This window comes from Oryzias latipes, chromosome 6 (genome assembly GCF_002234675.1).
Source record: "Oryzias latipes chromosome 6, ASM223467v1".
Taxonomy (NCBI): domain Eukaryota; kingdom Metazoa; phylum Chordata; class Actinopteri; order Beloniformes; family Adrianichthyidae; genus Oryzias; species Oryzias latipes.
This window is the reverse complement of record NC_019864.2, coordinates 29,514,430-29,530,899: the sequence shown is the minus strand read 5'-3', so window position 1 is coordinate 29,530,899 and position 16,470 is coordinate 29,514,430. Positions and strand designations below refer to the sequence as shown.

General features: G+C 40.4%; 1 protein-coding gene across 1 annotated transcript in view; it reads left to right on the top strand.

Moving 5' to 3' along the window:
- The window catches only part of LOC101161726 (transmembrane and TPR repeat-containing protein 2-like), a 107,956-nt gene extending 93,563 nt beyond the window's left edge, over positions 1-14,393 (top strand). The window contains exons 9-12 of the mRNA XM_023956084.1: positions 2,027-2,108; positions 3,610-3,724; positions 7,402-7,465; positions 13,153-14,393. Of these exons, the coding sequence (XP_023811852.1) occupies positions 2,027-2,108; positions 3,610-3,724; positions 7,402-7,465; positions 13,153-13,332 (441 nt within the window). The 3' untranslated portion in view covers positions 13,333-14,393. The remainder of the gene's footprint in view (positions 1-2,026; positions 2,109-3,609; positions 3,725-7,401; positions 7,466-13,152) is intronic.
- The last annotated feature ends 2,077 nt before the right edge of the window (positions 14,394-16,470 follow it).

The window sequence follows — 16,470 nt, the reverse complement described above, 5'->3', positions numbered from 1 at the left end:
TATTGACCAAACTGATTGTATTTATAATGCATCCACTTTGAGAGGCTGAATCTGGCTCAAGCTGGATCTCAAACTGATCCGAGATCAGAAAAGTGTAGAGCCGCTGGCTGACTCTACACCTTCAGCTGTGACTGGCTGCCTTTTATACCATCGTATTGGTGAATACTAAATTCTGATTGGCTGCAGGATGTCCATTAAAGGAAATAATGGACACCTAAAAAGGTAATAGCCTCAATGTTCTGTATTACTGCGCGGGAACAGAAACATAGATGTACTGACGTTATTCCACAGTTTATCCCAACATCAAGACGGTAGAAAAGATTTGTCCTTCAATGATGAACATGACAGGACCACTGTCACATTTTACCATCAAAGATTGCCTCCATTTGAAATTGTTTGTTGGCTTTTTTCTGTCTTGCTCACCTTATTGCTCTGTACACAGTGAATATGTCTTAAGACTTGTACATAATTGTATTATTATTGAAAGATTTTATGTTGATTTCATTAATCAGTAGAGTTAATGGTGGATATTTCTTGTACTAAAAGTGATCTACTACTTGTGGATGTCTGTTTCTGTAAAACAAACGTTTGCTTCATCATTTTGATGAAAACGAGCGGTAAGAGGGGAACTTTTCCTCCCAAAATAATGCTTTATTCACCTAGCTTATTGTTTTTCAGCCTTTTTGAGCCAAGGCACACTTAATCCTTGACAAAAATCCAGTGGCACACCAACATCTAAAAATTAAAAAAAGGAGAAACTCTATAGTCTGGATTGATGTACAGTCCTCTCTGCATTGTTTTTTCTAAAAGTTGAAGCTGCAGCTAAATCGCGGTACCGCCATTCTTATCAAAATGTTTTTAATAGAATCAAATAAACACAAAGAAAAAAGTATTTTACAATCTTACATATTCCTAACTACTCAGTGTTTTATCAGGGCCTGTTTGGATGAACACAGAGCTGATATCCTGGAGATAAAAAAGGTTTTTAAATCAGTGAACACACTACACTACACTACACTACACTACACTACACTACACTACACTACACTAGTGTGCCGCGGACACTGGTTGAAAAAAACTGACCTAACGAGATGTTTAGCTTACCGTATTTGTTCCCATATTTTCTCTCAAAAGTGCAACTTGTAATTAATTTTTTATCAACCTAAGTAAAATTTTCTTTTGGTGGCTTCAAATTATACTCTAGTGACTTTTAATCCAGAAAAAATTCCACCGTCCTCCACTGGTCGGTCCTCGTACACCAGCTGAAGGGCAGCTGGTTGGTGCAGGCTTGGTAGCCGTTACCATGACAATGCCTTACACCAGATATCGCACCGTCTACGTCTTTGGAAAAACAGTTCAAACAAAAAACAACAATGTTAATCCACCAATATTTGATTTAGAATGTATTTCGTAAGCAAATATAAGTGGGATGATGCCCTTCGAGGTGGCCATATTTTAGAAATGAGAAGTCTTTGCGAAAGCTGCCCTGCAGGTCTCCGGGGCTTCAGCATTTCTTCGTCATATTGACTTGATTCTCCCAGTTTGGATGCTTTCATCTTTGCAACAGTGCACACACACTGAGCGGGGAACTTCAGTCAGAGTGAAATCCCTGTAGGCAGGCGGACCTTTCGGTTTCCCTGTACTTCTGCAACACTTCCCTTTTAATTTTTTTCCATGCACCACTTGCTGACTTGTTTCATACGCAGGTCAGGCCACACACGGGGGCAAGTGGCGGTTAGGCTCCATGTTATGAATTACTCTTTACCCTGTTTTGACCACCTTTCCAAGCGCAGCCGCGTGCACAAGGACACACGATCTTGCAAAGAAAACACTTGCGGCCAGCACGTTTCATGTCCATTTATTAAGATTTATTGTTCAAATACGTCTGTGGTTGTGAGGGGGAGGGGGGGCATTAAGTATACATTATGGTGTTTTGGCTGTTGAGCTGAGTACGGTATTTTCATAATGAGTAGTTTTGAGGAGTGGTTGAAGTAATAATCATATGTTTGGAATCCTTTCCTCTCAGGGGCAGAAAGCAGAAGCAGAGAAGTACTTCCTCAAGGCCATTCAGCTTGAGCCCACAAAAGGCAACTGTTACATGCATTATGGTAAGATCTCTCTTTAAATATTTAATTCAGCAGATTAACACAAACTCATATTTGGGGGAGTTTTTTGATCCGTTTACTTCTCCTTATGCCCAAATTCTCAGTTTAGAGGAGGATGATGATGGGATGATTTCCCTTTGATTGAATGTGACGAATGTACTCTTTTCTTTGGCATTGTTTTCCATAACTTATTCGTGGCACAAAGTTGCCTTTGAGTAATTAGTCTCATAACTGTTAGTGAGTAAAGTGTGTAAGGAGTTAATCCTGCAAAAGTCTCTTAGGTCTTAAACGGCATTTAAATGTGATCTGATGGGTCTGCCTTCCATCACTGCACCAGGTTGGCAATGTTTTTTGAAACTATAGAGTTAAAAATGAATATATTAATCAAAGTAATGTTTTACTCATAGGATTACTGTATTAATTTCCATGTCACTCCTAAAATACACTATGGACTTTCACTGGGTTGAAATGGAGGACAATTATTTTGTGCTTATAAAACTGAAATGTACCCATTCTTTATGACTGTACATTGCATATTTCAATATGGTTTTTGAATTTTTGATGTTCATTTCAGCTTTTTTCCATAACTTTCTGCACGTTTTTGAGATGTAACTTGATTTTTAAATACATAGAAAGCGACGACTAAAAAAACACTCGATTAAAACTTTTTATTTTGGTGTATTTTTCCACCAGTTTCGGTGTGTTTTCTGGTCCATGGTGAATTTCAACAGTATCTCATTTTACTGCTGTTTTTTTTATCTCCAGTTTTATTTAGTGCAGACAGACTTAGCTCAGTTGTACATATATGTCCAGAGCTGGAGCTTTATATAGTCCACTATGCTCAGTGATGACTTCATAAACACTAGAGAGTGTCCTTTCTCTCAGGTTGTTAGTCAGTCCCTGGCCTCAGTGCTGTCAGTTTCTTTCAAAGTTATTTGTGAATGTTTCATTTAGTGGTTGATACAAGCGAAATCATTGGCTCTCAAAGGGTTAATCCTTATGACCATGGCCCCGTAACCCTTGTGCTATCCTTGGCACTTTAACATTGAGAGTTGGGTCATCTAGACCCACTAGACAGTGCTCTGAACCTTTTTTCTTCAATGATTTGTGATCTTCACTGGTGTCCATGGATTACATGAAATCTTTCCACCTTTGTCATGGTAGGAATAACACGTCAAAGTAAGGGTGGGGTCATCTAAGATAGCACAAGGGTTAAAGCTGCATTGATTGTCTTTGAGGGACTCTCCCAGTTTAAGTTAGACACACCTGTAAACCAGGTGGGGATGTTTTTACCAGATGGAAACCCATTCATGAGGTCAGCTGATATGACCCACCGAAGATGGATTGTTTGTTGCACTCATATCTAGTGTTTCAGCACAGTTGCAGAGGCAGACTGGGCTGTACCGGAGCCAAAAGCAACAGTGTTGGACGGCGTCTCCCTCTGTGCCTCTGTGGGGATTCTTTAGTGTTTTAATAGCAGCGTTGTTCTCTCCTGCCCTGTTAGGTCAGTTTTTATTGGAAGAGTCACGGCTGCTGGAAGCAGCAGAGATGGCAAAGAAAGCTGCTCGCCTCGACAGCGGGGAGTTTGATGTGGTCTTCAGTGCAGCCCACATGCTCAGGTAAGTCTTTGATTGAATTCCTGTTTTTTTTTGTGTTATTTTTAATTTCCACAGCCTAAGCACCGTGTGCATTTTTTTTTCTGTGGGCACATGATGGATGGTCTACAGTTTTCCATGGCAGGGTAGAAGAGAGGCCGAGCGTGAGTGAGGGAGGTCTACTGTCTGCACGGTTTATCCGGGGGCTTACTCTACTCCTCAGCCCCAGTGATTTACTTGGCTGTTCTTCATAATCCGGCTTTTTTCAAGAAGCCCTAGAAGTGCTGCTCCGTCTTAGCACTCAATAAGTGCTAGATGTTCTTGTGCAGTTTGTCAAACTTCAACAATCTCTTGGTGTATCTTCAACTGGGGGAGTTCCTGATTATACTTAAACAATTTTAGATGGCTGCAAACATCAGCTGATGAGGCCTGGAGCTCTTGCGTTCGTGACCATGAGCCAGGAGTTGGGCAGCAGCTCTTTGGACATCTTTAAGTCAAATCCTCTACAATTTCTGGTGTTTTATCAAAGTGTTTGCACATTTTTTTTTTACACAGCTCCAAGAAAGTTTCCCCACAATTCCTTTGACATTAGTTCATGACAGATCTACGCCACCAGCAGTTTTCAATAGAGTGCTTGTTCCAGGGTCCAGACCTCTGACAGATAAAACAGCTTTAAACCGTGTTTGGGTTGAACTCATCTCCGCCTGCTTGGCATGGGGTCTTTCTCCTGCAAACTTGTTACTCTTTATGTGTTTGTCTTGGATAAAGGCAAGGAAAAGCTTCGCTCGATTGGGACACAAGTATATCTACACAAAGGGAAAAAGGAAGATTACAAGGAGGAACAGAAGCCTACAAATTGGTTCTTGTTATTTATTACCCTCTTGGGCCCTTGGTTTTCGACCATTTGGCTCCCAACCTAATAATTTCTCCCCTCCACTTTTACGCAGTTATTTTTTTACTTCAGTGCCTGTTTATAGTGTGAATTTAGCACAGGAAAAGTTGGCCCCAGGGAATAGTTTGGACTTGCTTCTAATCTGTCAATTCCAGTGACAATGAAACAATCCAAAGGGGTTTGTTCAGTGTGCAGTGTAGGGAAGAAGAACCCGTAGAAAACACACAGTTTGTTTTCAAATGGATTACCATGCAAATTGCAATATAAACATAACTACAGTTGAATCACGATCTATCTGAAGGGATTGCTCAGTTTATTGGAGTGCAGGGATGTGTAATATGTCCAGATTGTACATACTGGACTAAAAGTTTATATTTATTGGCTGCAGTTTCAAAGATGATTGAAGCTGATTAATAGGCCACCTCTTCTCAGCAAACAAACATAGCATGCATTTACCTAGGGGTGAAGGGAGTCAAAGTTTCTTTAAATAGTCCACTTCTTCAAATTGTATCTTCGTTTTTAGTGTAGTCTATGTCTTAGTAAAACGAAATGACCAACAGCGTGAATGTGAAGGTGTGGGAGTTTCAGATGTTACGTAGTTTCCTATAACACTTTTGATTTACAAAAATGCATTCATTTATTTTTCCTGGCCAATGTTTTAGGCGGCATCACTCCCAAACATGAAACTGTATCTTTGGGATGTTGTCCAGATGCTTTGATCCACTCTTACCCTGGATTTACACTGGTCTGTTTGCGGTGCATCTCTGTTGAGCTGCGTTAACACACAAAAAAATAGAATCCATCTGAATCGTTTACATCGCCTCCGTCATGTCTGCGTTTGACGTGTGTCCCTCTGCTACACAAGCCGTACGCAAGAATTCCTTTTCCAATTTCATCATATCGATTCCATGGCGATAAACGGAAAACAGGTCCAGGTTTACAAACTTCCATTGTACTTTCAAATTAAATGATAGAGTTTCATTTTAAATTTAAGATGGCACGCCCACCCGACAATGCATATCAACACCCGGAACGTGCATTTTCGCCGTAGAGAAAAGTACAAATGAAGACGGACCAGATACCCACAATCTGTTACAGAAAAATTTGAGTGTGTCATCGAAGATTGCTGATTTGCTTTATTAATCTATAGTAAAAAATACACTTTGGGCAATTATCACTCTAAAATGGCACAATGTTGCTGGATTTTCAATATGTAAGCTAAACAAACCAAATGCATTTCTGTCACCATAAATAAATAAATCTTCAAAGTAAAGTGTCGGTAAAGGTAACAACTTTCAAAGTAAAACTATTAAGTGTTTTTCTAGATGGGGGGGGCAAAATAAAGGGGGCTTAGCCTCAGTGAACTGAAATAAGTTCTGAAAAAACAGACTACAGTAGTACAGTACAGGAGTAGACGCTATGAATAAAAATATAATGAATACAAAAGTACAAATATCAAAATCTAGTGATCAGTTATGACGTCATGTGACTCTCTGCTAGCATGCTGGTGAAGTCGTACTAGAATCTGTCTGTAAAATGTTAAGCTTGCATTTCATTCTAAATCTTTTGTTGTTATTTTTTTCGTTATGTTTTGCCGATTCTAATCTTTAAATAAAGTTACAAGTCCATGGTGATTAAATCCCTGTTTAAAATGTTTATATATCCAGTAAAGAGACACATAGCAACCATTCAAACATAATATATGGAATAGTTGGAGTCGCGGTTTGATCTGTGAATCGTTGATCTTGTTTCTTTAAATCAAATCGGATCGTCACCAAACGGTCCTACTGAATCCGTCTGAGTGTTTACAGAAACCCATCACTTATCAGGTGATCCAATCAGCGATTAAATGCTAAGACCAGCTTACAAAAGTGGACCAGAACCTTTTGTATTCATGATGATGACTTCTTTTTCTTCTTTTCTTTGAGCACCAATTTTTCATTAAGTTTTTGATAAGACTGTCTGAGCTTCATGGGTTTGTTTACTTAGAAAGGCCTCCCCCAGTTTGAGTGAGGTATCAAGCTCCCCCGAGTCTCTCAGTGTTGTTCAGTCAAGCAGGACCAGTGTTGGATGGAACCTCCTAGGGTCTCCCTGACTTTGATCTGGAAACATGTAGATGGTGATTTTCTAATAGATCCTGACAGCTTAACTGAAACCGTGAATCCACCGCTTGTGCTTCCTTTGATCATCATGACTTAAGGGGCACCCCAGCCTGCCCTCAATGAGGCCGTCCTTGACTTTTTCTAAGCAAAATTATTTGCAATTAGGCAATTGTTACCATCAGTGAAGTGGAGATGTCGGAAAAACCAGAGCATTAATTGAAGGAGTTGCAGATTTGTGCGTACTAGAACAATAAGCAGAGCGGTGAGAACTGGAAGAAAAGGTTTGTGTGTTTTAGAGTCTGAACAGCAGCCAATCTTTCACAGAGTATCAGGAATTTATTAAGTAAATTTGGGTTTCTTTGTCTTCAGCTTTAGTGAAGTTAAAATCTACCAGACTATGAGCTCTACCATGACTATTCCCTTTCTGCAAGAATCCAATAAAGCAGATGTTCAAACCTCCAGGCTCAATTAGAGTGGAAGAGCTTGTTATGCGCCGCTCAGCGCAGATGTTATCAAGCCAAATATGCAATCGTACGAGAAGCCTAAAGGCGATTGGGATCGGCCTTCTCCATCCCTCACCCTGCTCTCCATGTTATTTCCTCGCTGACCCCCAAGCACCAGTAAACAGGCAGGGTTCAAGGCCTCATCCGAAGGCAGGAGCAATAAAAATGAGTAATGATTCTGTCTCCCTGTTTTCCCTTTTTCAGGCAGGCCAACCTAAATGAGGCAGCTGAGAAGTTCTACGCACAGGCGGCCAGCCTGAGACCCAACGTGAGTTTGAAAAAAACAAAAACTTGACTGGCTGTTCGTGCCCATTACGCCTCACTTTGATGGACACTTTGCAATCACAATCTGGATGTTGTTCCAGCATCATTAGTGGTCGGTCGGTTCCTTCACAACGGCGCTCATTGTCTGTGGAGCCCAGAATAATGAGAGTTTGGTTTTTAGCAAGCCCAGAGCTTTGCTTGTGCAACATCCATCAACAGCTTCAAAGCAGAGGCCAGGGTAAGCAGATTGGAAAGAATAATGATAATAACAGTCAGTCAGTGGACTGAGGCATCCTGAAAATGAGAAGGACTCCATCCTAAAAAGCTCTGGCAGGATGGGTCAAGCTGTTCAAGCGAGGCCCTCGGAGGGAGGCGGGACTGTTTAGCATGTGGTCACCGTGTTTGTTCCTGTGTGGTGATTGCCGACGTTCAGTTTTGGATTAATGATCAAAAAGATCCTCGCAGTGTTATACAGAGACTGCAGCTCAACTTTGCATGCACACAAACCCTCGCATAACATATACAAACATTGACAAACATAAGAAAAAGTCTCATATAACAGAAGAAGGAGCCTTTGCTTCCATCTGTTTTCCTTTGCTCTTCTTTGTGTCAAAACAGAGCTTAAATTTAACAAAAATAGATATTATTTTTTTTAATTTCCTTTTTTCTTCATTGAGTTACACCCCAGAGCAAAGAATAGAAGTAAATTAGTCTCATAAAACATATTTCAATAACGAATCATAGGGCTCCAGTTGTTTTTTTTAGCCGTAAAATTTATAAAATCATTCACAAATTGAAAAATAGTTCAAAAGGGTGATTACACCAAAAGAGCATAATATTGTATATCAAATGTTTAAACTAAACCAATAATAATGTACAAATTAATGTATGTGAATACATAACATCTTTTTGTTAAGCTACGTTCACAGCAGCGGTAGCAGCAGTTTAGCTCAGGCGATAGAGCAGGTCGTCTAACAACTGAAGGGTTGGCGGTTCGATCACCGCCCTCCCCAGCCAGCGGCCCATCTGCTGCCCACTGCTCCCCCAGGGTCAAATGCGGAGAAAAATTTCCACATTGTGGGATAAATTTAGTATTTTCACGCCGGGCTCGGCATTGAACAATGAAAGCGCTTTGTGACCGTATCATATGCATTTCGGGACTGAGTTTAAAAAGCTCACGAGTCGCTACGCAAAGTTTTAAGTCTGTTTTCTACGTACACGACGCCATTGAACACACGCGGAAAGTTAAACCAGTTGAACTTTGATACAGTGGTTTGATAGTGACATGTGGGTAGCGTCTTTTTTGAATTCTAGGAAGTGCCAAGCATTTGGAAGACATTGATAGCTGCGGTTTGTGTCTGGCTGGAATTCTATGTCTAAGTGGGAATAGAGCTGTGAAAGGAAGACCCAACGCAAGATTCCCCAAATGTTATGCGCTGTAGGTGGCAGACATCCGCTAGTAGCGACAGTCCAGTGTTTGCTCAAGAACCAGCATTCACCGTGTTCTCCATTTTGCATCACGTGCCCGATGCGCATGTAGTATACGAATGTGGCCAATATGCAGTCATTTTTCTTCGTCATAAATTTTAGTATTTTAATCATCTGATTTATTTTATATCACCTCTTTAAGGGAAAACAGTGTATAGAATTGATTTTTTTTTAGAAGATTGTAAAATGACATTTGGGTTTTGGCAACATCATAAAAAATGCAAAGACAAACTTTTTAAAGTAGCAATATGTGTAATAAAATAGCCAGAGATTGACCGGTAATATATTTTGATTAAGTACATGTGCATTTTACTAAGTGAAATAAAAAATTATGTTTATCTTTCGGATTTTTAACCAAAAGTCAGTTATTTCGGCAGAAAACAACCCATTAAAAAAGAAAAGCTCACTTAAAGTACACTTACACTACAATTAATTGGATAGAGAGAGAGAGACACACACACACACACACACACACACACCATATGTCAGACAAACAATGTAATTCAAAAAGTGACAAGAATTTACCAATAAAAAATAACTAAAACAATTTAAAAAAAATTCATCTTTTAGTGATAAGTTATGACGAATTTGCAGCTAAATAAATATTAGATAAATAAAGATCTGATTTTCCTTTTTACCATAATCTAAAATAGAATGCATTTATCTGCTGCATTTCTGTAATTAAAGGTTCAACTCTTTAAAGTTATTTTTCCATTAGAGACCTGCACAGAGAAATCTATTCCCTCCGTTACAGAGATTTTATTTTCTTCTGTAAAAGTTCAATCCTTGCTTGTTTTTTGGTTTCTCCCTTAAGTTTGACCTTTTAACGTTTCTCCTATTTGTAGACCTCATAACGTGTGTGATGTCAGTGCGGCTGGGTCATTTCCCAGGCTAGCTTCACATCAAAGTCTCAGTCAGCAAAGTGTGTGACACTTTGTGGTCCAGCTTTGCTTTTGCTCCTGTGTTTGCCTCTTTTTTGGGGGGAGGGCGGGGAGGCTGAGGGGATACAGAGCAGCAGGAAATGAGAAAAAGATAAATGCATGGAGGCTTTTGACAACTTTCTGTAGAGGGGCAAAAGTGAGGGATGAAGCAAAGGGGTTACATAAAAAAAAAGTTTTAGATTTATGAAGGAAGTACAGATAAGAAGCCTTCGGGGCAGATTTGAAGAAATCGAGCTAAAAACTGAACTTCATGGTTGAAGAGTAGAATCTTTTAAGAGAACGACTCTGCTGGTCCATCTTCTTTCCTGTGGATTGAAGCCCTTCACAGGTACTTCTTGTGCATTTGGTTTAGCCGAACAGCTTCCTCATCAGTCCCTAAACACCCTCATCTCATCTTAACCAAGATTTTTTCCATCCAATACTTTCTCCAAACTAGGATAAACCCGTTTCAATGCGTATTAGCCTTTTTGTGATCCCGGCTAATCCCTTAAAAGCAGTGTGGCAACGCAGACCCAAAATTAAATAATAGAAGTAAATGGAAGAACACATGCAGATAAAATCCTCAGCAGTTCTTAAGCCTCCTCAAGTTGTGCAATCTGTTCAATCCTAAACTTTGACATTCACCAGGACGACCACAACTCGCTTAACATATTACAGTCTTTACAAATTCCACAAAATACCATTATAGCTGCACTTTTCCAGCATATATCCATTTGTCAGCCATAACTCCTGGGTACAGTTTCATGTGTGGCCCTCTCACGGTTACCTTAAACCATGTCCATGTGTATAAACAGGATTTTTTTTTGCCAGTAATTTTCTGACTGCTTGAAATGACTAACTCTTGAATTGATCCCCGAGCATTTTCTTGTGGTTTCACCCTTTAAAACAGCAGGGTCAAAGAAACGTTAATTTATTGCACAAACCAAAACCGTCCAGCCTTTAAATTCATTTCAAACACAGTGAGAAGTTTTTCAAATCCAATACTCTAAATCGTCAAGACTTCCTGGTCATTCAAGCGTTTACTTGGAAAAATACAAATAATCAGTTGTATTACACGTCTGCTGGAGTATTTTCTTCCTTTCAGCAGCAACAGTATTCTATGATTTATTCGTCAGCCCCATTTTGCCTCGAGGAGAGCAGTACTACTGGACATATTGTTCCCATTCAAACTTTCATGGTCTGAGCATCATCCATCCCACCTTGACAATGGAAAAACACTGGGATGTTATGAAAGGTGGGTGTGTGGAGTTGGTGCAGAAAAAAAAAAAAAAAAAAAAAAAAAAAAAAAAGCAGGCAGTTAAGAATACCTGCAGAGCTGACAAAAGCAAGACGGATGGTTTCACCATCAGCAGGTGTGGAAGCAACACCCGTCAAAATGTCTCAGACTGAGCAAAAGTGCGTTTTCATCTCAGATCACTTCAATCCAAACTCTGTTAAAGCTTGTTATTTTGGTTGTACAGGTTAAACTACGGACACACCGCTTATGTAACACGTGTTCTAGAACACGCTGAACACATGTTCTCCAATGCAAGTAGGGGTTACACTTGACAAGCAGGGGAGGGCTTCTTCTTCTTCTTCTACTGCTACTAGCGCATGTCCACCACCTACAGTTGGAAGAGCCCGCGTGAGAAATGATAGAGCGGTGTAAATCTGGCAAGTCTTGCTCCAGGCATCAGAACGACTTTGTGTCAGAGAATTCCGGCCGGACACAAACCGCAACCATTAATTTCTCCTCCGTGATCAATTTTCAATCGATTGGCACTTCCACGAATTTAAAGGTACATCATACGTCACCAACAAATCCGAGTTCCTGCTTGGTCAAAGTTAAACCTGGTTCAACTTTCAACGGCCATTAGATGGCTGCGCGTTTTGTGCGTAGAGTCTGAAAACGTTTGTGGAATCCCAAAACAGGCCTTTAAATAGGCTTTTCGCATACAAATGTAGCTTCAGATCTTAAACCAACAAAAACTGATTTCAGTTCCTTGAATTGTCTTCAGTTTTAGGCTGCGCTCAGACCGAACGCGGTTTGTGCGTCAGGGGTCATCCATTTCCGATGTCAAGTTGGCGTACGGGTTGTGCGGCACGATTTGGTCTGGGTAGCTGCTTGTTTAGAACGTTGTGGCGCGTCAAAATTTCAATTCAAATAACTGAACTTTGGTGTTGAATTTACGTTGCGTCAACCAACCAGGGACTTTTTTTTAAAAAAAATCTTAATTGAAAAGTCTACAGAATCTTAATACCAAAATTTGTCAATTTTAAAATATACTCATAGAAAAATGAGTCACAAAAATGTAGCAGGGGAACAGAAGAAAAAAATAAAGACATTTGTCGTGTAAACAAAAGCAGTTTAATCAGGCACCTACTTTGGCCCTTATGTGTTAAAAATATCAGTGGGTGGAGTCCAAAAGCAAAATGGAGGATAATCTGATCATTCTACTCCTAAATTTAGATACATTTCTGTTAGGCAATGACTGTACCAAAAAAGTCAAGTTTTTGGGCACATTTTGGACGAGTGTCGAGCAGAGAATTTGTTTGCTGCAGTGTAACAGTTCCTCTCAACTTGGAACCTGGATGGGGATCAGATGGAGCTCCTCCTTCGGTCTGTGTCTCCTCTTTGTCTTGGCACGATTGCACAACAGACACTTTGGTCCTTGTGACTTGCCCAAATGAACTGATGAAGACGATGATGATGATGTTGCCCGTTGGCACCGGCAGAAATAAACATTTGATTATCGTAAAGCCACTTCAAAGCGCCGCTGCTCCCTACCACATTCATCCCACGGAGCAGATGCAGAAACGCTAAGATCAGTAACCAAACTAAACAGTCTGGGTGATCTGACAGAACCAATGCCGCCACGGGGTCTGTACCCCCGCCCCCCCTCATGTGATGATCTCAGAAAACATGTTTTTCTACAGATTCTAGAAAGATGTCGCGTCAGGATCTTGTGTTTTTATCTTTAGAGAATAGAAAAGACTTCCACAGTGTTTGTCCATTAAGTGGGAACAGACAAACAGAGGTTCGCTGGCTCCCTGGTTAGATGAAATTTGAATTTTTAATCAAATTATATCTCCAATTTAAGGATCATTTTTAGTCACTAAATGGCTATCAAGCCAACATCATCTTCATTTTCCCCCAGCGACCCAATTGCTGCTTCATTATTCATTTTCTTCATAATGAGAGGAGATGAGTTTTTGCCATTTGTGCTCCAAACTTGGCATGAGTTAAAATGCAGTAATATTCTCATTTGGATCTCTGTTTCAGTACCCAGCAGCCTTAATGAACCTGGGAGCCATCCTCCACCTCAACGGGAAACTGCAAGAAGCTGAAGCCAATTACCTCAGAGCGCTTCAGCTGAAGCCGGATGACACCATCACCCAGTCGAACTTACGTAAGCTGAAGAACATCATGGTGAAGCAGGGCCTGAGGACTACCAGCCCCTGACTTCTCCCAGCCCACCTTCCTGCCATCTGCACACCAGACCCAGAAAAAGGACGGCCGACGAGCTCCGGATTCCTGTTTTTCAACCAGGAGAGCCGGAAGACACAGAGGGAGGATGTTTGCACAGAGGCCAAGATTGTGCCGCACAGTTCCTCTAATGACCCCTGAGCTTCCTCGTTACCAAGTCTCCTCAAACTCTTCTAGGATCTTTCCTAAAAAAGGTGACAGGTACATAATAACACGAGGAGCTGCTTGATGGGTTTCAAGCACTTGTTCAACCCAGAACATGAAGAAATATTGCTCATTTCTAACGTAATAATCCAAGTTACTTAAATCTGTTCCACATCCTACGAGTTTCTTTCATTTGCTCGTGAGATTACACACACTTCACAGTGAAGTTAAAGTTGATGAAAAAGCGCTTTCAGTGAAACATTTTGAAGAAGGGAATTGGGTTTGTGAAATCATTGCAGGCAATGATCAACTGAAAGCCACAGAAAATGTGGATTTTGCTAGAATAAAGAAAAAACAAAGATTAGTATTAAAGTTCAAGTTATTGTGTCCTCTGGCAATAAAGCGTCCAGAAAATTAATTTAAAATGAAGCTTCTTTAGAAATGAAAACTTCATATATTTGTTTCTGTTGCAAAGCTTTTACAAAATAAAAAAGATTGGATGCCTTTAAAGGGACATTTTCCTCATTTTCTTGGCTTGAGCAGGTGCTTCATGTGAGTTTCAAGCCTAGAAATAACCCAATATCGCAGCATGACCCACCTGCTTTACCTGTGAATTCCAACAGCTGATCCTTTAAGGACTAAACAACAACTAGTGGACTTTATTCCACTCAAACAAAAACAAGAAAGGACCTTCAGATAAGGGAGAAATTCTAGCCAAAAGCCTCACTGATGCACAGCGTCATCATGCGTTTAAAGGGAAACATTGTGTCTCGTGTTAAACAAAAGTCATTGGGTTTGTATAAATGAAAAGTTCTGTTTATTCAGAAAATCATGAAGCAGGTGGGATCCAAGCTAGTTTGTACAAAATGGAGTACTTCCAAAAAAAAAAAAAATCACCTGCTTATTCAATTTGTTTGTTTGTTTCTGCAGTTAAAGTCCCATTCTGATCGTCTTTTGATCCATTTTCAAAGAGGTCTTTAATTATGATTATCCCATTTTTAAGGTTAAATTCAAAAACCTGTTTTCTAGGACATAATTTTTGCAGAGCGGCAGGAGTTCATTAGAAAGTTGTGAGCAGGACTGTTGGCCTAAAGTCAGCCAGCCCTCATTTCCCATCATCCCTTCGTTTACACTCTCTCCCACTAAAGGAACAAATTTAATACCCCAACGACTCAAAAACTAAAAATAAGGTGGGACACTTTCACAAAAACTCTTTCAAATAGCAGTTTTCTTGTGCTTCCGCTTCCCATTTTGAATCAATTCTCAGATATTTTGAATATCTATAATATGATAATTTTTCATCAGAAAAAACCCGCAAGAACGTTTAAAACGCCAAAAACTCCACTTTTATTGGAGTGGGGTCTTTAATCTTCACCTTAGTGCAAAGTTCGGAGTCTTTGTGCTTTTTTTTGGTTTTTTGCACCATGATTCTTCTCGTTGATTGCTTATTATTCACCCATGTTACCTAGCAACAGAAGCAGCTGGCACTGTGTTTGTTGATGTGAGCTGAAGGAAGTTTTGTTTGTGGTCATCAGCGAGTACAATTTCAAACAGTAGTAGTGCCTGCAGTCCTGCAGGTTCCCGTACTGGTAGCTGTCATGGTGCGGTCACTCCTCTGTCAAGGTTGTTGTTACACCCCCACCGTGAAAACGTGCTAATTCCTTGTAGGTATCTATACATTTAGTCTTTTTGTGAAGGATCACAGTTGCTTTTTGCTCGAGTGAAGGAATTGTTTCACTCCGTGTCTCTGCTCAGGGATCTTAAGCAGTGGGTTGTCGTGGAAACGTGTTCACAGAGTGTTTACTAAATTAAAATGTATTTTTGAAAGTTGTATAAATTATCAAGATTTGTAACCCTTTTTCTCCTTTTTGTAATATAAAGATGAACAATGTGCCAGAAGAAACCTTTTTTTTTCTCTTTCCTGATGTTTTTCCACAATAAATTGATGGTGTTCTGCTCTTCTGGTTCTTCATTTTGGTGTCCATCACTGATTCCCGTATGCGTGTCATTTTAAATCCTGCAAACACAAAGCACCCCGTGAGTCAGGCCTCCGAGTCGGGTGTTTGTTGTGCTCGTGTGGTCTGCCATGCTTAGTAGGAACTTTTACTGGGCCTTTAAACCCCTCTTTGCAAATTAACAAAAACGTGTCGTAAAAACAAGTCGGATGGATCTCCGCTGCTCTGATCTTTGCACAGCAAAGGGGACGTAAACATTCCCATATGGAGACGGCAGCTCGGTGTGGAAGCACTGCTGGCGTTTCTCAGAGCCTGCTGACAAACAAAAGAACCAGTTTCGTGTGAACGCAGCAGTCATGCAGGGCTTCACACGTCATGTTCTCCGCTGCCTTCACTGGACTGGAATGTGCTTCATCGCACTTCATCCTCACCACACAGGTGCTCCTTGTTTCAGCGTCTTTGAGGGGGGGAAAAAAAGGCTCTGCTACTCTTCAGAAATTTAAAGGGGGATCACAGCAGAGTTTTCTTCACCAGTCATGAAATTATTATTTTCACAAATACCGTTTCGACAAGTTAAAATAAAAAATATTGAACTGATGTTCCTAGATATGCTGAGGAGACCGATTTAGATTTGTAGTAAATTTATTTTGTTTCAGCACAGTGGGAAATGCCTTAGTCCCAACTGTCCTTACAGGTGGATACAAGCTGTCTGCAGCCTGGATATTAAAGTTGTAGAAGCTCTGTGATGTTCATGCACATTTCTATATGAGCATGCTACAGTGACAGGTCACAGAGAACACCTAAAAGGCCTATATCATACAAAATCAACTTGGAGCTTTAAGTGTATGATAATGTTAATTCCTCACTTTGGGATAACAATCCCAAAGCAGCATTTCACTCTTGAAAAACCTGTTTTCTGACCACCAACCCCTCCGAATCCACGAAAATGAGTGGGTCCCCCCATTCTGACATCACAAAGTGAGGAACAGCCCCTTCCAGGAGGAGGCGCCGCCCC